Source organism: Delphinus delphis, chromosome 10 (genome assembly GCF_949987515.2).
Source record: "Delphinus delphis chromosome 10, mDelDel1.2, whole genome shotgun sequence".
Taxonomy (NCBI): domain Eukaryota; kingdom Metazoa; phylum Chordata; class Mammalia; order Artiodactyla; family Delphinidae; genus Delphinus; species Delphinus delphis.
Genome location: NC_082692.2, coordinates 44122155 through 44145921, shown reverse-complemented (window position 1 = coordinate 44145921; position 23767 = coordinate 44122155). Strand labels below are relative to the sequence as shown.

Sequence of the window (23767 nt, the reverse complement as noted above, 5' to 3'; positions counted from 1 at the left end):
AAGTAATTCTTCCACTTCATTGCAGTAGTAACTGAAGTGAGAGAATGGCTTTGTATAAGCTGTTATCCGGAGTCTCATTAATGAAGACATGTAATGAACATGAAGGTGTAAAGACATAGCCTTGCTTATGTTTCAACAGGGAAAAATTGGATAGAGTTGCTTTTTTTATAGATCGTGTTTGTCTAAGTTTTTGTTGTGTCTCCAACAATGAAGACAATGAATTTAAAAGAAAAAAAAATTGAATTTAAAAGGAAAAAAAAGGGAATTCCCTGGCTTCCCAGTGGTTAGGACTCCACGCTTTCATTGCTGAGGGCCCGGGTTCAATCCCTGGTCGGGGAACTAAGATCCCAAAAGTTGTGTGGCACGGCCTAAAAAAAAAGAAATAAAAGAGGAATGCATTGGAAAGATACAAGGGCATCCCAAAGGGCTGAAGGCTCAGTAACCAAGGTTGGGAAGGACAGATGTAGGGACGACATGGGTCTGCCTCCTGAGAGCGGCTGTTAATGTGACCTAGTTCGAGTCACTTCCAGTCTCCGTGTCTGTTTGTTGTTTCCAGTTTCCTGGAGTGACAGTCGTATAGGCTTAACTGGACTTAATGCTCTGCCCCTGGATCACACAGCCTTCTCCCCACTCCCCACCATCTTCTTATTAGTTACCTTAATACTACCCATTGTGGAATAAGGTATGATAGGGTAAGGATGTGAATAGGTAATATCACGTGATGCTCAGGTTTGCTGAATGGTCTCTATGTGTTGGGCGCTTTTCAAGTATTGCTTATTCTGCCACCCCCACAGCCCTGTGTCTTATGTACTGTTGCATCTCCTATTTCTTGGATGAGCAAAGCAAAGCCCAGAAAGGCCAAGCAGTTTTCCAAGGTTGTAAAGCTTTTCCCCGACATTCAATACTTGGCAGGTCATGCACATACCTTTAACTTTATGGCTAACAGTGTGGATGGTAGTTGGGGTTTGGTCTCTGCAAACATCCTGTGCTAATACCTTAGGGTTCCGGGCGTGATCATAGCCCACGTCTTCTTACCAGTGGAAGTCAGAGCCGTGTCCTGGCTGTCTGAAGAGCTTGGCATCCAAGCCTCCCCCTGACCTAGATCAGGGTGGGAGGAACATGTGGGGAGCAGGCTTGTGCATGGGGAGGGGCAGGAACAAAACCAGAGGGCTCAGCAGTAGTTGGGGGCGGGGTGGTTCAGCTAGATTCACGGAGCTCATGGGCCAGCACTTCCAGAGTCATACAGTGGGTCCTGTTTCCAGGGTTATTGGGGATGGAGCAGAATGACATCAGCACAGGGGCATCAGTAGGAGTGGCATCACCCATTTCTGTTTGACACTAATTTAACTGAGATCTTTGGTAGCCTTCTTCTTTTGGTTTTGTTTTGTAGCCTCCTCTTCAGTTCTCTTCTCCTTTATTTGTAAACTGCCAGCCCCTTTTATTGATTACCATTATACCTACATTCCTCCCCCCCATCATTTTGTAATCTCTGAGTGCAGCAATGTCACCCCTGCCTTAATTTATGGCAGGGGCCCAAAGTCAGATAGGGGCAGGTGTCATAAATGGATAAAGAGGCTGGTAAGCTCTGTATCAGCCTGGAAAGCATGCATTCCTTCTAAAAAGGGGAAACTACCTCTAGGATCTGTATTTTCATGTAAAATTCCCAATTTTTAAATGTTTGCCAATAGTTAGTTTTTAAAAGTGGGCAGGCCAAAGACATGGAAACAACCTAAATGTCCGTGGACAGATGAATGGATAAAGAAGCTGTGGAACATATATACAATGGAATATTAGTCATAAAAAGGAATGAGATAATGCCATTTGCAGCAACGTGGATGCAACTGGAGATTATCATACTAAGTCAGAAAGAGAAAGACAATACCATATGATATCACTTACATGTGGAATCCAAGATATGACACAAATGAACTTATTTATGAAAGAGACTCACAGACATAGAGAACAGACTTGTTGTTGCCAAGGATTGGGAGTTTGGGATTAGCAGATTCAGACTATTATATATGGAATGAATAAACAACAAGGTCCTACTGTAGAGCACAGGGAACTATATTCAATATCCTGTGATAAACCAAAATGGAAAATAATATGAAAAAGAATGCATATGTATGTATAACTGAGTCAGTGTGCTGTACAGCAGAAGTTAACACAACTTTGTAAATCAACTATACTTCAATAAAATAAATTCTAAAAAAATAAAATAAGGGACTTCCCTGGCGGTCCAGTGGTTAAGACCTCACACTTCCACTGCAGGGGGCACAGGTTCAATCCCTGGTTGGGGAACTAAGATCCCGCATGCTGTGCTGTGCAGCCAGTAAATATAAAATAAGATAACTTAAAATAAAATGGCAGGCCAATACAACACGTCTCTCAGCATTGCCAGTTTTGGATGATACTGTTGGAGGCAGGCAGGTGGCAGGGAACACCTGCATCTCCATCCTGGCTTCCAAAGGGACCAGAGATGTTCCAGCCTGTTCCTGAATCAGCCCCTCTCTCCTAATTGACTTTAGGGTATAAACCATATTTTTATGTATGTATTTATGTTACTCAGCTGGAAGACTTATTTTTTCAGCCTAATACATGAAGATAAAATGATAATATTCAATTATAAGTTGGCTCTCTTATCACCTTTACTTTCCCAATTGGATGTTAAACTCCTCCAAGGCAGAAGCTTATGGGTGCTTAAGATATATTTTTAATTGATGGATGTAAATAAACATGTTTGAAATAATAACATTAAGTATTCTCTAGGTAAAGAGATGTTTTCAGTGTTTGTTGGTCTTCTTAATGTGTTTCTGTGTTGTGGGACGATTTTCAGAGTTATGTTTTGCTTTTCTTTTAGGCACATTATTTAAAATGTCCTTCCTCAGGAGTTTTCCTTAGGTCATTTTGTCTTCAAGGGGTTAAACACATTATCTTACATTTTCCTTAACTCTCTTCTTCTATACCTATATCTTTGTGGTAGAGATGGTTTTCCTTGGGATTTCTAAAATCAGATAATGTGCTCTTGCTTTTGGACTTATTTCCAAATAAAAAACTAGTATAGAATAATAGTCTTGGGCCAGATTGCATACTTTTATGCAATTTGCAGGTGCTCAAATGCAAACTATTATTTTCTTTTTCATATTCTTTTCCATTATGATTTATCACAGGATATTGAATATATAATAGTTCTGTGTGCTATACAATAAGACCTTGTTGTTTATCCATTCTATATATAATGGTTTGCATCTGCTGATCCCAAACTCCCACTCCATCCCTCCCCTATCCCCCTTCCCCTTGGCAACCACAAGTCTGTTCTCTGGTTGTGAGTCTGTTTCTGCTTCATAGATAAGTTCATCTGTGTCATATTTTAGATTCCTCAAACTAGTTCTCGATGTCTCTATTTATATAATTTTAATATGATTTCATTAAGGTGGACTTGCAAAAAAATTTGTGGTACTTTTGAAATATTTTTACAATTTTCGTACAGTTTCATGTTTTGATACTTAACATGGTCTTTGTTTTATTTGTCCTCTGTTTGGAGAGAGGATTTGTGGAAGTGTGAGAGCACCCAGGACCAGAGAATCTTGGTGTTGGAAGAACAGGGAGTCAGTGTGACGTTCTCCTCAGTGAAGGCTTGGTCCCTCGGGTAGGAGGGAGCTCCCTGCCCCCCACAGCTGTCCTTTCCTCTTCTGAGCAGTTGTATCTTTTTGGATGGTTTTTCCTCATTGTGAACTGACACCTATTTCCTGGTCATTTCCATGCTTTGAACTGAATTAAACACAGAGCAAGTCTAACCCTTTTGGGCTCTCCACATCCATGGTAAGATCATTGAGGGCTGTGAGCATGTTGTGTATTCCTCTCAGGGCCTGGGACCACATTCTAGGGCACTTGGGGGTCCAAAGGACCCAGATGGAAATCCAGGCTTCACCTTGGACTGACAGAATGGCTGTGGACAAGTGACTTAGCCTCCCTTTAGGGGAGGTTTCCTTATCGGATTATGGTGAGTATTAAATAAGATAGTGAGTGAAAATACCCAGTGCAGCCCCTGACTGCAGTCACTCAATAAGTGATGCGGGGAGTTAGAACTTGCTGGTTAAACTGAAAGGAAGGAAGTCTTGCAGAATGCCTTAGAGCTGAGCCAAGACAGCCTAGAATCCAAGGCCAGGCTCCTCGGGAAATGAGTCTTTGGTGCTTACCTTGTAGAGCGTCCCACACAGCTGCCGGAGAGTGATGAGGAGCACTTCCTCCTTTCTGGATCCCATCAGTGAGCCCGGTTGCCCCGGAAACCTAACACCAAGGAACACTCTAACCAATGCACAGTCTTATACCCTAGAGAGTGTAAGAGAGAGAGAGTTTGTGTCCTGAATCCCAGCGCTCTTCTTTCAGAGGCTGATGAACTGGGCTTCTCCGTCCAGAAGGAAACCTTGGTTTTCATTCACTCTCTCCCCCAAACTCCTCCCTGATTCAGACGCAAGAACCTTCCAGCTTCCCCTCCCTTTGACCACTACCTCCACCGTCTTCTGTAGCTTCACCAGGCTCCCCTTCCTCTTTGGGGTATGGCTCCTGCAAATCTCCCCTAAAAGGAGAGAGTGAAAGCCAGCCTAGGCCCGGCCAAACCAGAGTCCCCCCTTTACTATTTCAAGGTGGCTTCCAGTTAAGAGGCTGATTAGGAGTTATTTATTTGATGAGCAAGTACCTGAATTGTTCAACTAGTTTTGAAAAAAATTTAAAACTAAAACAACAACGCAGCCCCCAAAGTTTTCCTTAGGTCATTTTGTCTTCAAGGGGTTAAACACATTTTCTTACATTTTCCTTAACTCTTTTCTTCTGTGGTAGAGATGGTTTTCCTTGGGATTTCTAAAATCAGATAATGTGCTCTTGCTTTTGGACTTATTTCCAAATAAAAAACTAGTATAGAATAATAGTCTTGGGCCAGATTGCATATTTTTATGCAATATGTAAGAAGTTAGTATTTGTACTTAGCGAACCAACGGAATTTTAAACAAAATTAGATCTTCACTTACTCTAAATTTTGGTGGTTTCTTTGGATTTATATAAAATGTAAAAAATTATGTGATATTATACTAACTTTGTGTTCACTGGATTGTGTAGTAAGTGGATAACACAGAGGTGCGTTTTAAATATTCTTCCATCTAAAACTGTGATCTGGACAGAAGCAGGCACATCACCTTGCTCTGGGGTCCCCTTGAAGTCGGTCCCTTGCTTCCTCCAAGTTTCTATGAGGAAATGCTATGGGAAATTACTTAGCTGGGTGCTGTCACCGTGGATGTAGACCCGGGTGATGTGATCTTGTGAGAACAGGCCTAGACTAAGCAACACTTACAAAAAAAAAAAAAAAAGACCTTGCTCTGTGTTTCCCCAACCCTTCGTTTTGAAAATATTCAAATTTATAGGAAAGTTGGGAGGGTAGTACAGTGAAGCCTTACTGTTAACCTATTGCCACATGCCAATATAAACACAATTCTCTGTTTTGATTGAAACAACTGAGAACAAGTGCAGACAGCACGAATAAGGATGTGTTCCTACATAACTGAAATACCATTAGCACACCTTAGAAAATTAACAGTAATTTCCCAATATCAGCTGATAAACAGTCCATGATCCAGGTTCAGATTCTCCCCATGGTCCCTAACATGTCTTTTCAGCTTAAAAAGAAATACAGGCTCCCATCAAGTTTCATAACTTTGTTGTTATGCTTCTGTTTTCTTTTTAAATTTAGAAGAGTCCCTGCTTTGGGGGTGTGTATGTTTTGTGACATTGACCTTTTTCCTTTTTGGAAGAGACCAGGATAATTATCTTGTAGAATGACCCCCAATCTGGATTTGTCTAATTGATTCTTCATAGGCTTTTTATTTTTACTTTTTGGTTAAATTTTTGGAACTATGCTTACAGAAATGTGCATAAATCTCAGGTATGCAGGTTTGTGAAATACCACGTTCCAGCCTCTGGGATTCTGGGAGCCTTATCTGGAAGCCTCCCAAGACCTTATCTCTGCACTTTTTTCTTGCAGCTTGGGGCAGAGGCAACTTCCTGGCACTTTCCTCTGGTTCATGGTACTGAGGCTGGGCAGCTTCCAGGGTAGGCAGCTCCATTGTACTAGTCTCAGATCCCCCACCGGGGTTTCAGTTAGAGGAGTTATTGTTTAGTTCCCCTTCTAAAAATGTCACATTATGTAATTATCCTGGCTTTAGGAGATTTGGGTTGTTTTTATACCACGTGAATGAATTGGCAATTAGGAAAGTCATTTTAAAGCTTTTGGTGATCTAATTCAATTGTTCAAACTGCCTTAATAAGTAGGTTGTAATAAGACACAATGCTTGGGTTTTTAGTTTCTCACAACCTAGTGTTTTTTTGTTTTTGGTTGTAGAGATCCAGTATCAGGCCAGAGGTATTTCACAGTCCTTTATTTAAAAAAAAATAAAAATAAAAAGCCAAATATTAAAAACATGATGACCTGGGCCAACTTTGTCTTTACTATCCTAATTACCTTTCTCCTCTTCTGAATACTCCACATGCTTTCCCTTTTTTTTTCCATTTTCAACACACATGCCAAATGGGGTTGACAGTTCATGGTTGTAAATTGGGGGCTTAACCCGGGGCAGTGAATTCCATAAAATCACATGCAAAGTTTGTGTGTATTTGCTGATGGGCTTTGATCTGAAGAGAGGCTTGCCTAGATTTCATCAGCTTTTCAGAGGTGTCTGTGAGCCTCAAATAGTTAAAAACACTGGCTTAAATAATTATTTCCTCCTACAACCTTTGATATTTTCTCTGACCCTTGACGTAGTATCTTCTTCTTCTTAGTAATCTTTTTGTGTACTATTTGTTTTGGATTAAAAAATTATAAGGAATACAACTAAATTCATTCATAGTATTAGTCATCACCCAGAAATAACTGCTGTTTACACATTGGTAGATAGTTACCTATCTACCTATCATGTATCTACCTATTCATCTATAAATCATCTTACTGTCTGTCTGTCTACACACACACACACACACACACACACACACACACACAGATATTTTTTAAAGGAATCATTCTATATGAACCCTTCCCACTTTGCTAAATGTAGATCAATAACATTTTTGTTTAATTGCTGCAGGGTAGTCCATTGTATGGATATACTGTCATTTATTTAACCAATCTTCTATCATGGACATAGATATTTATATTTTAATAGGAATCAAACCTTAAGCAACAGGAGTAGAGGAAGAGACAGGAGGAACTCGGGGTTTTGCTGGTCCCAAGAGCCCACTTCCTTTGTCTTACCTTCCAAGCCCCACCTCAAAGGTTAGGCTCTGGACTTTGGGTCAGAGAATATGTTTGCTTTTTCCATAAGAAAGGAGAACTGTACTTTCACACTCATTCCTCTAACCCCCAAAGGTAGAGACGTGAATTGGCAAGTCATTTGAAATCAATAAAGAATAGTTTTAGAGGGTCAATTGACTTCAAAGCAGCTTCATTTTAATCCATTCTCAGAGAAAATAATCTGAAAAAGAATCCTCAAACTAACACAACATTGTAAATCAATTATACTTCAATAAAAAAAGAATTAACAACAAAAAAGAAACAAAAAAAAATCGGCTATCTGATCAGCCAGTTTGCCTGATACTAGGAAAGAACAAGTTAGTGACAGAATTTACAGCATCCCACCTGGAATGCTTATTTTATGAACTCTACTTTATTCATTGATATGAATGCCACCGACATAACAGTGAATGAAAATTTATTAAGATTCCAAATATAATTTCCCCAAATTTGAAGACAGAAACCACAGACAACCTTTCATTCACTGAAGTAAGCTCATTTACTGAATCACACACTTGTAGCCTAAAAGACTAAATTCAGTAGCCCTTAAAAGGTGGCCAATTTAGTCTCTACCTCATTGGCTGCTAAAGAGCCAACTTCAAACAAACACTACCGAGAAAAAAAAGAAACTTCAAATTAAATAAAGCAACCAAATAAGCCTAAAAAAAAAAGAAATTTCTATACCGAAGAGTGCATAGGTCTAAAAATTCAAGTGAATTAAAAGGTAATTCTCAGAATACAAAACATAAATGATAAAAAAAACCGATCCTCACTTTCCAAGGTTCAAATGGGCCTAATTTTGTATAGTTTACCTTATATTTAAAAAGTCTTCATGAAAATTATTGTGGGGAAAAATTGAATACTTTAATGGTTAAAATGCTCGAGTCACGTAGCCAGGGGAGAGACTTTGTTGTGTATAAGTCAGCGTGCTTTTCCTCTGTCTGCGTGTGTCCGTATTTCCCTGTGCCATGTTGTTGAAAGAGGTATTGCCGATTGTCTTGTCTTCCTTTCTCTCTTAACCATTTACCAAGGACACGTCCAGATTAGAGGCTGCACCATTCAACACCCTTGGGTACAGGGTAGTAACTGTTCCCATCTGGCTATGTGTGATGAGTGGTGTTTATGTCATGGCATAAATCACATTTTGCTGTTCCATCAGCTGAGATGCTAACCATTAAAAAAATTTACTCTGTCTACAAAAATCAGTAACCAGGGATTTTTGTATGGGGGCAGTCCTTTAACAGTTATTCCCCAAGTCTGTCTGTAAAGATAAACAATCAAATTACTATCCTCACTGAAAGAGTATAGGAAACAACAAGAAATACAAGCTCACAGATAAAAGATGACCTTTCATAAGGACAGGTAGGAAGCCATTTTAAGGAAGACAGAAGGCAACCAAGGAAACCCAATACCCTTTTGAAAAAGTCTTTAAGAATGTCATCCTTTTTCACCAATCCAGCCAGCAACACAGCCTCAGGGAGCTCAAGATGAATTTTCAGAAAAGCATGGAAAATAAAGTAGGTTGATAGCATCCTGTGACTGACTTAATGCTCCTCACAACTCTCTGTGGACTCCAGCGAATACAGAAAATCAATTTTATTTATTTGCATAGTACATGATTGCCACTAGGAAAACACACAAAATCTAAATAAGTTAATAATTAACCAAGGTGATGACATTTCATGTAAAGTAAAATGGAAGACTGCTTTTTTGGGGAAAGAATAAAGCTAAAGGTAAATCTTAGACACTTTACAGGAAATAGTATGTGTACTTTTAAAATGATGGTGTTGGGTTCCTTAAAAAACTAAAAATAGAACTACCATATGACCAGCAATCCCACTACTGGGCATATACCCTGAGAAAACCATAATTCAAAAGGACACATGTCCCCCAGTGTTCATTGCAGCACTATTTACAATAGCCAGGACATGGAAACAACCTAAATTTCCAACGATAGATGAATGGATAAAGAAGATGTGGTACATATATACAATGGGATATTACTCAGCCATAAAAAGGAACAGAATTGGGTCATTTGTAGAGATGTGGAGGGACCTAGAGTCTGCCATACAGAGTGAAGTAAGCCAGAAAGAGAAAAACAAATATCGTATATTAAGACATATATGTGGAATGTAGAAAAATGGTACAGATGAACCTATTTGTAGGGCAGGAATAGAGACATAGACGTAGAGAATGGACATGTGGACACGGGGTGGAAGGGAAGGGTGGAGTGAATTGGGAGATTAGGTTTGGCATAAATACACTACCATGTGTAAAATAGATAGCTAGTGGGAACCTGCTGTGTAGCACAGGGAGCTCAGCTTGGTACTTTGTGATGACCTAGATGGGTGGGATGGAGGGGTGGGAGGGAAGTCCAAGAGGGAGGGATATAGGTATTCATTTCATTTCATTGTAAAATTTCATTGATTCATTTCATTGTACAGCGGAAACTAACACAACATTGTAGAGCAATTTTACTCCAAAAAAAAAAAAAAAGACCAAAAAAAAAAATGATGGTGTTGGCCAGTAGAAGTGAATAAGGACTGTCATGCCTGAATAGATGGAGGCGAGGTCCTGATTCACTTCTGGTTTATTCCACACGCCTTGGGATGTTGTCACACAGCCTGTTTTTGCTGTGTCACCACGGCTTTTGTGAGCAGCCCAGGGTTTCTACTCTGATGGGAGCACACCACTGATTCCTGCCTGCCACCGGCTTCGTAGGAGTCTGAGGCTGCAAGTTCCATTTCAGGAATTCGAGTTACACCAGTTTTGCATCTTGAGCCTCAGCAAAGTTCTAAATGGGGAAGTGAAGATTTCCCTTGGATGCTTTATCTTGTTTAGAACTCTGTTCACAGCACAGATAGTCAGCATCCTCGTTTCCATGGTAAGCTGGTGGCTCCCTGAATCATCACAAACTTAACTCAACCAAGGAGGAAGAGATAACGTCTGGTGCCTTTTCCCTGTGGGGAAGACAGACCCTTTAATGCGAGATACGCCCTGCAGACCGGCTCCTGTTCCTGGAAGGGAGACTGAGGTCAGGCCAAGCATGTGGGTCAAAGCCTCACGTTTCTCATTTCACTGTGTAATGACCAGGGGCGGAGGGGAGCTGCTGCATCATTCTCATTTCCGTCACTGGCAGCTGTTACTTTGCTAGTAGTTTAAATGATCTCAAGAACTCTAAGCTGAGTTCAGATGTTTGTTTATTGGCACTGCCTTTGGCTTCTGAAAACAGTCTTTTGTGTCCTCCCGGTCTTCAGAAAAGGCTCTTCTCAGAATCAGCCCTTCCTCCCTCCTTGCTCTCTTCTGGGAGCCAGCTTCAAGCTCAGGAAGAAAATTAACTAAAGGGGACGAGGGGCTCAAACCTGGTTAGAGGGGAGACTCCAACTGGAAACGGAAAGGAATTGGGACTCAGCATCCTGCGTTTGTGCTTTGTTTTTGCAACTTGGAGTGAGTTGCGTTAATGAATTAAGCAGCAGGCTAGTAATGGAAAATATCGGTCCTGGCCTGGTGGGGGAGCCAAATACTATAGGTTTGTAACAGGAAGGCTGTGGATTCTGGCTTCATTGTTGGGCCAGTCATTTGTGAGCTGGTGGCCGGACCGCAGGCCACACACTTGGGTGCAAATCTTCCATGAACCGGAGCTGCCCGGGGCGTGTGGCCGGTGTCGGAGCCGTGGCCCAGGGAAGATGGTGAGCCTTGGGTGTCGGTTCTGGTGTGGGTCCCCCCGTCCGCGCTGAAGATGATGCAGGATGCCGGACTCCGTTTGGGGGCAGGGAGGGGGCTGCTGAGATGGACGAGCCGATGTGAGTGTTTTGCTGTTGATGCTTTTTTTCTGTGTCATCCCCTGTAGAGTTCCGGGAACGCATCCTACCGCTGCTCGATGTCTTCCTCTGCGGATTTTTCCGATGAAGATGATTTCAGCCAGAAATCTGGCTCTGCATCTCCAGCTCCTGGAGATACCTTACCCTGGAATTTGCCTAAACATGAGAGATCGAAAAGAAAGATCCACGGGGGCTCGGTGCTGGACCCTGCGGAGAGGGCAGTGCTTAGGATAGCAGGTAAGAGCAAGTGGGGGCGGGGGCAGGGGATAGAGGGAGGTGCGAGGAGAGTTGCGGAAATTCACCCATGGAGTCCCCGGGGGCCCTGTCTGGCTGGGAGCTGATGCGTTGGGCAGAGATCTGCGCTCAAGGTGGAGAAGGAGGATGACCATGTTTACTTTCTGTCCTGATTTATCAAAAGAGCGATTGGCCCTGCCTGCTGGTGACTAAGCTGTTTGGCCCTGTCTTCTAGTTGGAGGAATCGATACCTTTGAAACCAAGGGGATATTTACAGGCATCTGCATTGAAGTTTCCTATTTATGTGAAGTCGCCACCGTGCCAATCTGAAAGTATTAACTCAGTGATTCCCGGTGTGTTTGCTGGAAGCTTCGTTTCCATGTTTGCATGGGAGCTCTGAGCGACCACATTTAACGGGGGTGGGGGGGTAGATTCCTGGGTTCTGGTACCCAGAATTGCGGAGGGTATTTTAGCAACCTGGATGCGGTTTTGTGTGTGTGTGTGTGTGTGTGTGTGTGTGTTTAAGTGTAGCATCTCTGTCAGCATCATGTGTTTGTAGCAGCTTCTGCCCCTGGTGCTCTTGAGGGTTTAGCCATCATGCATCCCTGATTAATTAATACCTGGGAGGGGCCAGTGTTTCTGTTACCCAGGGTTCCCTTGCACTGCCTTTAGGTCCCAGAAGTGATGGCTTGTTTTACTTGGCTGAAAGCTGAGCCTGCTGTGGAAATCTATCCCCCTGCCTGCAGTGCCTGTGTGGTTTGTGTGTATGTGAGCTGTGCTTTCTGGGGTGGTTGTTCCTCAATTTTTTTTTTCTCAGAAATGGTAATGGGGTAGATTGGGGTGTGCCTTCGGGAGCTCTTTTGCAAAGGCCAAAGGCCAGGTGTTTATTGGAGTTGGTTTCTGCAGTGGATCGGGCCTCTCTCCCCTCCCCCACTCTCTCCCCCAGGCCCCTTCCCACTCAGTTTCTTTTGCCTCCCACCATCATGCAAAGTTGGTACTTGTACTCCTTTGGGGGTGGGGGTGGGGGCTGGAGGGGACTAGCTCAGGTCCCAGCCATCATGGTGGCTGAGTCCCCCTAGTGTCCCCCAGTGGGATTTTCTGATTACGGGAAAAACAAACAGGGCCCAGCCAGCCATTCTCTAGTCCAGGTTTCTGGGGCAACAGCTTTGAGCTTCTTCTGGCTTCTGTTGTGAGATGCTGGCTGGTCTCACCCAGGCCTTCAAAGAGGAGGATGGAGGGGGAGAATGGGGTGGAGGGAGGATGGAGACAGCTTGGGAGCCAAGTGAGAGTGGGCAGGGGTGGCCTGGGAGAGGTGCAGAGCTGGGCGAGTACCAAAAAGTGTTTGGCCACCGAGGCCTGATTCCTTGCCCTGTCAAGATACCGCCAAGGGAGTGGAGGAGACAGTGCCAGAACCAGGGTACCAGATATTTGGCTCAGCAGAAAGGGAAGATGGGTGAAAGGCGGGGGCGTGAGAAATTGCTGGGGCTTTGTAGAAAGCCTGGGATGCCTGTCCTTTGCGTTTTTACGGAAGGTACAAGATCCTTCTGTCTTGAGAGTTTTGATAAAGGTGGCAGAGACAGGTATTTTGCTTTTGATAGTGAAGGAAGGTTTATGAGAGAAGGAAGGGCATATGTTTGTCAGGGGGAATGAGGTTATATAAACTAACAGACAGGAAGTCAGGAGAGGCTGGTGGTAGTAGTGGTCGGTGTACACTGACGGTAGGGAAGGAATGGAGGACCTGGGGGTTCTGCTGGGTGCAGTGGACAAGCGGGTGCTGGGGTCAGTAGACTGTAGGCTCTGGGAGGGCAGGGGCCATGTCTTACTCGTTGTAAAAGGTTTACTATGAAGTTACTGGTAGTTGGTGCACTGGAGACCTCTGAGTTACATACTTTTAAGGTTATATCAATTCTTCAAAAATATAACAAAAGAAAATAAAACAACAAACAGAATACGCAGCCCTAGTATGGACAGGTACTACTTACTGTGTTTAAAATAAATACTAGTAAATTTGCTGTTGCCACACAAGTCATAATCATTTCATCACTGGCCCCAGCATAGGCTCAGGGGCCAGTCTGCAAATATGTTTCATTGTCATGTGGCTAAACTGTGAAATCCAGATAGATTTTGTATTAAATTTGCCACAGATCATCCAGTGTGAGGATAAGGGAACAGGGCATCTGAGGGCATTTGGTGCAGTGGGTAGTTGGAAAACATACCATTCAGATTTCAACTTCTCAGGCATTTTCACACTTGGCCTGAAACTCGGCTGATCGGTGAAGTTCATCCCTAGTAGGAGACGGGGCAAGGGTCAGAAATGGTGTGCGGATGTCCATCCATCATGTTCGTTATTTAGTAATAAAGGAATTGAAAGTCTCATATTTTTATTTGTTTTTAAGGTCATAAAAATAAAATAGAATGAAAATGTCTAGAGTCAAAAAGACCATATGGTCAGGGGGAATCCCTTAAGTCATTCACATTTGATACATATTTATTAAGCCTCTGGAATAAAATGAAGATAAGCACACAGTTCTGCCTTGAAAGAAATTCTAGTCTAACATGACCATGGATGTGCTGTGAGACAGTTACAACACGGGTGAGAGATTAGCTGTAATGGCTGTGAGTACCTGTATTATTTGAGGGGAGATTTAACTAGCTTGATGGACTAGAGTGAAAGGGAAGGCCACTACCGAGGGATGGAGCTACAGGAACACAGCAGGGAGATGGGTTCAAATGGAAACTGCAAGTCATCTGTGTAGCTAAAGCCTGGGATTTGTAGGGAAGAGCAGAAACTGTAAGGGTGCTTTCGGGCAATTCCAAGGAGATTGGACTATTTATGCTGTAACTGGTGGGGAATCACCTGAAGATTTTTAAGCAGTGCAATGACATAATCAGATGTACATTTCTGAAAGTCTTTTTGGTGATGGTGTCACATGTCTGATACTTATATCTTTAAAAGTGCTTTTGCATTTATTGTAGTATCTTCATTTTAAAATCTGAGACTATAATATATGCCCTTCTGATCTCTCAGGGTCAAGGTGAGAATGACATGGTAAGAAAGGGGCTTTGTACCCACTGTAAATGCCTTTAACATCATCGTAAGACAGATCTGCTGTTCTTACTCGCGGGATACTGTAAGTTGGGGTTTTCAGTCTTGAAGTGCCTGTAAAGGTACATGGTTTGTTAGTGACAGTGTTATTATTATTATTATTTTTTGCGGTACGCGGGCCTCTCACTGCTGTGGCATCTTGCGTTGCGGAGCACAGGCTCCGGACGCGCAGGCTCAGCGGCCATGGCTCACGGGCCTAGCCGCTCCGCAGCATGTGGGATCTTCCTGGACCAGGGCACGAACCCGTGTCCCCTGCATCGGCAGGCGGACTCTCAACCACTGTGCCACCAGGGAAGCCCAGTGACAGTGTTATTTTAAAGTATGGATGTTGGACCCATGTGAATTCTTTGAAGTTAGAATGTAAGGACCTTGGCAGAGTCAGACTTTGGACTTTAATTCTTCCTCTATCATGAACCAGTTGTGTTTTCTTGGACAACTTACTGAACATTTCTCAGCTTCATTTTCTCTATCAAAAGATCATGGCTGTGGCGATTAAAGTAGTAAATGCAAAACATTTTGCAGATTCCCTGGCACATGGAAAATGCTCTGTAAATGACAGCTGACTGATGGCTGGATGCTCTCATAAGCACCTAATATGTTATTTCATTTAGGTTTCCCAACAATTTTATGAAGTAGGTACTATTATTTTCTCCATTTTTCAGTCCAGAAATCTGCTGAGAGAGGAGAGATTCTTCCCAAGGTCATAGGAAGTGGTTGAGCTAGGATCTGAATTCAGGCCGTCTTGACTCCAGAGGCCAAGCTCTTAACTGCTCTGCTTTTGCTGCTTCCCTATGGAATACACTATTATTATTAGCAGATTGATCCTTTATTATCTTTCCAAGAATGCATGGGGTAAAGGCTGTTTTTACCAACAACCCCAAATGCTGCTTGTTCATTTTGACTGGTTCCTTCAACAGACAGTTAAAATCACTGCAGTGTGCACTGATTGTATTCACAAAACTGGGTGCTACTGGGTGTCAATTTCTGATGAAGGATCAGACTATGCCCTTAATGACCTTACTCACTGTGAGGGAGACAAGACAGTTTTGAGAGATCTCCATTTGTATATATGTGGTCTGTATATGGGATGACTCTTAGGGATCGAATTGCTAACCCTTTCATTTCCAGAAGGTGTCCCATATGATATCTGTTTGTTACTTCATGAACTAATGTATACATAAATACATGCCAAGTTGCAAGAAAACTCTAGTGATCCTAAAGGCTTAGTGGATCAAACTCAGATCAGTGGTCAGGACAGAAAAGAGAAGTGTGGTCTTGCTCTGTTTGGAGTAACAAAAATAGGCCAATTACTGATGAGAAGTAAAGCTTTCCAATTCTAATTCAAGTAAGTTTTATCAAGAGTATACAGTTTTCCAAGAGTACTCATTCCCATCTAACAATTGATGGAAAATGATCCAGATTCACATCATTGAAAAAGAAAAAAGAATCATCAAGGACGAAAAGTCAGTACTTATGAAAGAAGAAATAGGAAGGGGAGATGTGGGCAGAGGTGAAGTTGTCATAAATCAGAGAGTCAACAATGAGATGGTTCATCTAATAATCATAACAACAACAACAGCTAACACTTATAAAGTTATCATAAAGTTGAGCTATCACAACTTTATGATATGATGATATATGATGAACTTTATTTTATTTTTTATTTTTATTTTTTTTTTGCGGTACGCGGGCCTCTCACGGTTGTGGCCTCTCCCGCTGCGGAGCACAGGCTCTAAACGCGCAGGCCCAGCGGCCATGGCTCACGGGCCTAGCCGCTCTGCGGCATGTGGGATCTTCCCGGACCGGGGCACTAACCCGTGTCCACTGCATCGGCAGGCGGACTCTCAACCACTGTGCCACCAGGGAAGCCCATGATGAACTTTATGATATGATTATCCTGATGAAGACAGGATAAGGAACTTGGCCACGTCACATAGTCAGGAGCCAGGATTCCTTCCAAGGCCGGCTGACTTCTGTCAGTCCTCTTAAACACACCTGTTTACATGTCTGGGTACCAACCGGTTTCTTCAGTGGACTCTTAAACTCACCACTTTAGTATATGATACAGGCCAAAGCGAAGGGAATTGGACCCATTTTACTCACATTCAGTGGAGACCAGTGCTATGTGGGGTGAATAATGGTAGGGAGAAGGAGGGAGGTGGCAACGTGAGACGGGTGCTGTGTATCGACTCGGGCTGTGGCCGCGGCAGATGCGCGGGCCGGCTCTGGGGGGCGGAAGGGAGGGACCGCCGGCTGGTCCCCGGGCCGCGGGGCGGCGGGCGCGCAGGCGCAGGCGTCTCCAGGCTGTCAGGACCCCCGTCCGCCCCCAGATGCGCCTGGGGCGGGGACCCCCGGCTCTCCCCACCGCGCTGTCCCAGCGACCTGGTCCTTCTGTGACAGCGGCCGGATCGAAGAGTATTTCCCACTCTTCTCCCGGGAGCCCCGCGGGGGCTGCGCGCGCGGGTGGCGCGATCCGCGGCTTTGTTTCCCAGGCACCTGTTGTGGGTCCCAAATAGAAACCTCGCCCTTGGGACCCGGGCCGGCCAGCCAGCGTCCAGGGTGGGCGGGCTTGGCCGCGCGGTGGACCGGTGGGCGGGCCGAAGAGGGGCCCGGGCGCCGCGGCGCTGCCTGCGGGAGGGGCCGGGCGGCGCGGGCCGGAGCCGAGCCAGCCGGGGCGCTGACCGCCGCCTCGCCCCCTCCTTTCCGCCCTCCCTCCTCTCTCCCCCGCTGTGCCCTCCCTTCCTCTCCCCGGGGCGCGGGCGAGTGTCTGCGGCGCGGCGGCCAGGAAATGCCGCAGATGCGCCGCGCAGCATCCCGGGCGGAGGCAGCGCGCGCGTCCTCCCGGCTCCGAGCAGGCGCCCAGCGCAGAGCCAGGGTGGCGGCCGCCTCGGCCTCCGAGGGTCCCGGCTCCCGCAGCCCTCCGCCTGTCCCCGCCGGGTCCCGGGCTCCTCAGCGCGGCGTGGCGCTGCAGGTCGCCGCCCCCGGGCTCGCCGAGATTGGCCGCTGCTGAAACCTGAGAGGACTGTGGCTCCTGCGGGCCGGGCGGCCCCGCACCCGCGGCCCGCCAGGGGACCTGGGCGTCTCCCCGGCCGGCTCTGGCTCTGCTCCCCCGGGTCTGCGTCCCCGGCTCTGCGCCCCCAGCTCTGCGCCCCGGCGCTCTCCCCCAGCCTGCTCTCCTTCCGCGTTTCCATTACCAAGGCTGCATCTTGCTGACTGCGATCCTGTCCGGGGTTCGAGCGGGAGAGGGGAATTGGCCAGTCGTCGCTTAGGTAAACTTGGGCATGGCGGGGTACCTATCCCCAGCCGCTTACCTGTACGTGGAGGAGCAGGAGTACCTCCAGGCCTACGAGGATGTCCTGGAGAGATACAAAGGTATGTGGTTCCCCGCGCCCGGGCCGCGGGGCTTGGCAGGGACCAGAGGGGTGACCGTCGCCTTTGCTTAACCCGAGCCACCACTGCTTGGGCACAAGTAAACAGGTGTCTGGACCAGGTGCCTTGGGAATGGACCAGGTCTTTTTGGGATGGAATTCCGTACCCCAGCGCAGGGAGGGTGATGGGGTGGGCGACGGCCCGTAGACGCCCTAGGACGAGCAGTACAGTGCGGGGGAGGGGTTTGGTTTCCAAGAAGCACGTTGCGTTTTCTCTCCCCTGCAAAAGCTTTTAAGCACTACGCATCATCATAATTCTTCCTGGGAGGGTGGAGACCGATTAATTCTCCATAGGATTACTAAGGCATTGCTGCTCTTGCTTGGTATGGCGTATTGGTTAACCCGATCAAAAAGGTCCTTGGCTTCTTAAATAAATGGACTGTTTCACCACTGAGAGCATCACCAAATCATTTTTCTTAAAATGATTTTATATGAAAAAAGTTTATGGTTTGTGACTATATATCTATTCTTACATATGATAAAGATTACTTGATAGTGTGATGCATGAAAGACTTTCGTCAGTGAGTCTGTGGTAAATTTAAACGTAAAGGAGTATATTTTGAGATATTTTTCTGCCTATCCTTTATGTTGGGGAAATTCTACGATAAATAGTATTGATATTTTAGTATCATGTTTATTTTGACTTTATAGTTAAATGTGACGTTAGATAAAGAGCATCTTCTCATCTTAAAGGGTATTTTTGTCTCTGGAAATTATTTTTCAGTGTGTCCAGACGGTCTCCTAACTGTGGCTTCTAAGCGCTCCACACCCAGGGGTAGCTCCCAGAGCCTTAATATATTCATGGTGAATAGTGGCCTATTTCATCGGTTGCATTCAAGTGGTTTTGCATCTTTTGAATATTTGCTGTCGTCTTAAGAAACTCAATTTCTGTAAATTGAATGGGGATTGTATGGTTAAAAATGCATGTATCACTAGTTTTCTATCTGTAAAAAATAGAAATATAGAATCGCGAACTGAATAATTAAATTCCAAATCCCCCCAGAGCTCAAAATCTACCCATGAATATATTTCATCTCCTTCTAGAACATGTTTTATTATTGACATTCCTTTAATCCATGTAGAATTCTGTAAACAGCACAATCAGAATTCCTTTGTGCCAAGACTCTATTGTGTATGACACTACCACTGAGCAAGTGCAATGATATTTTAGGCTAAAGCACATTTGTAGCATCTGTGTGTGTGTTCATGTGCAATACACTCATGTTTACATCTGTCCTCCCATTTAAAAATAAGGTTCTTAATAAGTTGTTCCAGAACCTTAAAAATGAGAAATATTGCAATATACTAATAAACCTCATGGAAGATGTACACCTATGCTCTTTAAGGTCAGAAAGAAAAATGTCTGAAAGTTTGAAAGTATGTACCTTTTTTACTTTTGAAAAAAATGATAGCTGTATGAATTTTTGTCCCATCAAGTTTTACCTCTGACACGTGGGTGATTGCAGGTGACTCGGAAAACAGACATAACTGAGGTGATTTGACTTGCCTTGAGGAAGTGGATGTTATTTAAAAGATGGTTTTTATTTGCGTTTGGAACTAAAGGGAAATTGAAGACCTGGAGGCCATTGCAGTCGTCACTACACTTCATTTTAATTATAACCTAATGATCAGTATTGCACTTACATGTACACTTTTTCAAACATATAGTCCCGAATTTCACCGAAAAAGTGAAGGTCGTTTCCTTCGTTTTCTTTGTGGTTTTAAAATGCTTAGGTCATCAATTTGTCCCCGACTTTATAGATGTTCTGTGTTTCATCTGGTCTTGGAAAGGAGAGTAAGAGTATTGGCCAGTGTATTACGTGGAAAGCTAGAGACCTGGAAAACTCATTGTTTCCGGATGTGTTTTGAAGCCGGTTATGATTTCCCATCAGTATCCAATTCGATGACTTCATTACAGAGCTTATTATCCCGATGACTTGCTGTGGGGGCTGATCTAATCAGAAAAGAATTGTAGGCTTTGAATAGGGAGTGTCAGTTCACTCAACTCTCAAAGTACAGTTGTTGCATTTTCTAAAATCATGCATTGTTCAAAACATTTTCCATTCCCATTTGAACGTAAGAGAGCTTATTTTGATTTTCATTTCTGCCCGAGTTCCTTGGTTCCAGGATGACTTTGCATTTGGCTGGAGTGTTATCAGGTTGCCAAGTGATCATATGCCCCAGCTGTTGAATGTGTAAGTGGTGGGGTCAGCTGTAACAAATTCAGAATCTGTGACAGAAACGTAGAATTACAATAACCTATAATGTTAGCAGTTATGACTGTTAGGTTTAGAAGTTGAGAGTTTAGTCTTCAGATGGCTTTGGAAGGACTTCAGACCTATCCTTCTGGAGCAAAACAAGAATAGCGGCAAGTGAGCGAGCCCTGATTATTTATGGTGTGGTCTATTCTTGGGTCTTACTTTGGTCCTTTACTTCTGAGTGAAAATAGGCAACTGTTTGCTGAATTAGAATAACACAGAAAGAGCTATTTGCTGCAGAGAAGGATGCAGTGTCCTGATTCATACTCCAATCCCTTTGCTTATAAAATATATTCATCGCCAGGATATTCAGGGCATCTGATTAAAAAAAAATCTCATTACTTCAGCAGATTACCACAGTCAGGGTGAATAAAGGCATTTACTTTCGAATAAAACATATTTCTTTGTTATTGTTTATGCTAGAAATTGCCCATGTCAGTGGCTTTCTTTAATATCTATAGTGAATTATGCAGTTTATTTACCATGTAAATAGAAAACATTTTTAGTAGGTTAGCACAAAAGATGCAGAACATCCCTCTTGTCTTTCCTGTCAGTATAAGGAAACTAACCTACATACTATTATTATAATTATTATATATTATTATATTATCAATATTAACTAGATGTCACTCTAATCTATGAAATTCTGCTGTTTGAGTCTATCATTGGAAGATTTTCTTTCCTCAACACATTGTTACTTTTTAAAATTGATACTTAGTGTGAAAATGAGATCATTAATGTGAACCCAATAAATTTTATTCTATACATTTTAGACTTAACGGACAAGGAAGGTAAATTATTTTGGTCCAAGAAAATGGATATTTTTCCATTGACCTGGAAATTAATCAGTTATCCCCAGACAGCTATAAACAGGGTTTCATTATTATTCTCTATGAAAGCTGAGTGGCAGATTTCTTACTTATCTATATCTGTATCTATCTATCTATCTGTCTATCTATATATCACTAAAAAACCCTCTTCGATTAAGAAAAAGGCAAAATGTTCTGTTTCTCATGAAAATGTTGAGGAATTGCTAAAGCAATTGCTAAAGTCCCTTCTCTCATTAGAGCCGTGTGATTCTGCTTATGCCCATGGTGACAAAATGAACTGAGAACTACTCACAGCCAGTAGTTTTCATTTTCACTTCAGTTTTACGTCCTTAGGTAGATATGTGAATGGTCAAAATCCTGTCTTTTACTGTGTAAATTAACTCTGGTGCCGGTTGAATTGAAGCTGGAGTGTAAAGGTTTCTTTACTTTGCTTCCTTCATAAGTGTGACCTCAGTGGTTTTCAGCTGGCTTTAGGATTCTGCAAAATCTTGATTTCAGATTTCATCTCCTCCTGGGGCTTCATAGTCAGTTGTGTAATAAGTGACCTTTAACAGGGCTATATCATAATAGTGTTGCATTGTAGCTAGTTATGACAGTATTAGTCTGAGCTTTTTTCTTTTAAAAAATGAAATAGGCTTAACTGGTAATGACTGTTAGTTAAGATTGTGTTTGGCTGTTTGTAGCAGAAACAGATGATAGTGTTTTCTTTTTCTCAGGGACTGAGAGGCCTCAGGTAGGACTGGGAGGGCTGTAGCGCACCTCTATTTGCCAGTAGGACCCAGACTCCTATGTTTCTTCTTGGCCACTTGTAGTACGTCATGTGGTTGTTCTCTCATTACAAGATGGCTGCTGCTCTTCCAGCATTTGTGTCTCAATTCCAGGTGGAAAGAAGGGGAAGTACAAGGACAAAGGACAAAAGATCCAGACAAGTTGATTCAGCCTCCTTTTAAAGATCTTTTTTAGAAGCCCACTTAGCAGTTTTTACTTGTATTTCACTGGTCAGAACTGTTATAGGGGCCACTGCTGTCTGCAAGGCAGACTAGGAAAATAGACATTTTAGCTGGCCCCACTTAGTGCCCTGAACAAAAGTGAAATTCTGTCGGTAAAGAATAAGGAGAGAATGGATATCGTGTTTGCAACCTGCAATGTCTGTCCTGAAATTGGAAACCTAAACTCTGGACGCATTAACAACCATAACACAATGTTATGTGATTTTGCTCTAGTTGGAGAGAATTTGAGAGCTCCCTTGACATCTCTGAGGATTTTCCAGATGACACAGTTGAGTGTTTTATGATATTGCAACATGGATTCGAAAAGTAATTTCCACTAAATAATTAGGATTTAAATCGGCCAAAGATCTTGTTCATTGCCTTACACTATAAGGAACACATATCAGTTCAGGAATGGTAATGGGTTATTAGCTACTGTTAGTGAATTTAACTTTGAACCCAAAACATCACACTCATGCTCCTTTAGTTTTTTTTTTGTTGTTGTTGTTGCTGTTCTGGTTTAACCTTATATGGTTATCTCAACATTTATTTAGTCAGGGACTTTAAAAAAAGCTTTATGCTTTTAAAAACTTTTTATTTGAACAATTTGGAGATGCTTGTTTTTCTCATGTAATGACGGTTTCAGGTACTAAATGATATGTAAGGAAAGGTGGTGAGAGCAATTTGTCTTAATGTTAATCTGCAGCCAGGCAGAGAAGTGTTCGTGTTTCTGCCTCTGGGTCCCGTGTGCCCAGCAGCCTGGCTTTGTGGTGAGCTGGGGGGTTTGACCAAAGCATCTCGAGACTGAGATCCTAAGAACATCAGAAGCTACAGAGGTAACACAGAGATGGAATTTCTAGACTGTCATGTGTTCCTTTCCATTTTAACTCCACAACAGAGTATACAAATGTATAAAACACACTGAGGCTGTCTTTTCTCCACTGTATATTCTTGCCTCCTTTATCAAAGATAAGGTGACCATATGTGTGTGGGTTTATCTCTGGGCTTTCTATCCTGTTCTATCTTTCTGTTTTTGGGCCAGTACCATACTGTCTTGATTACTGTAGCTTTGTAGTAGAGTCTGAAGTCAGGGAGCCTGATTCCTCCAGCTCCATTTTTCTTTCTCAAGATTGCTTTGACTCTTCGGGGTCTTTTGTGTTTCCATACAAATTGTGAAATTTTTTATTCTAGTTCTGTGAAAAATGCCATTGGTAGTTTGATAGGGATTGCATTGAATCTGTAGATTGCTTTGGGTAGTAGAGTCATTTTCACAATGTTGATTCTTCCAGTCCAAGAATATGGTATATCTCTCCATCTATTTGCATCATCTTTAATTTCTTTCATCATGTCTTATAATTATCTGCATACAGGTCTTCTGTCTCCTGAGGTAGGTTTATTCCTAGATATTTTATTCTTTTTGTTGCAGTGGTAAAAAGGAGTGTTTTCTTAATTTCACTTTCAGATTTTTCATCATTAGTGTATAGGAATGCCAGAGATTTCTGTGCATTAATTTAGTATCCTGCTACTTTACCAAATTCATTGATTAGCTCTAGTAGTTTTCTGGTAGCATCTTTAGGATTCTCTATGTAGAGTATCATGTCATCTGCAAACAGTGACAGTTTCACTTCTTCTTTGCCAGTTTGGATTCCTTTTATTTCTTTTTCTGCTCTGATTGCTGTGGCTAAAACTTGCAAAACTATGTTGACTAATGGTGGTGAGAGTGGGCAACCTTGTCTTGTTCCTGATCTTAGTGGAAATGCTTTCA

General features: G+C 43.1%; 1 protein-coding gene across 1 annotated transcript in view; it reads left to right on the top strand.

Moving 5' to 3' along the window:
• The window catches only part of DST (dystonin), a 494547-nt gene that overhangs the window by 86395 nt on the left and 384385 nt on the right, over nucleotides 1–23767 (top strand). Inside the window, exon 4 of the mRNA XM_060021645.1 lies at nucleotides 11187–11394. Within this exon, the coding sequence (XP_059877628.1) occupies nucleotides 11187–11394 (208 nt within the window). The remainder of the gene's footprint in view (nucleotides 1–11186; nucleotides 11395–23767) is intronic.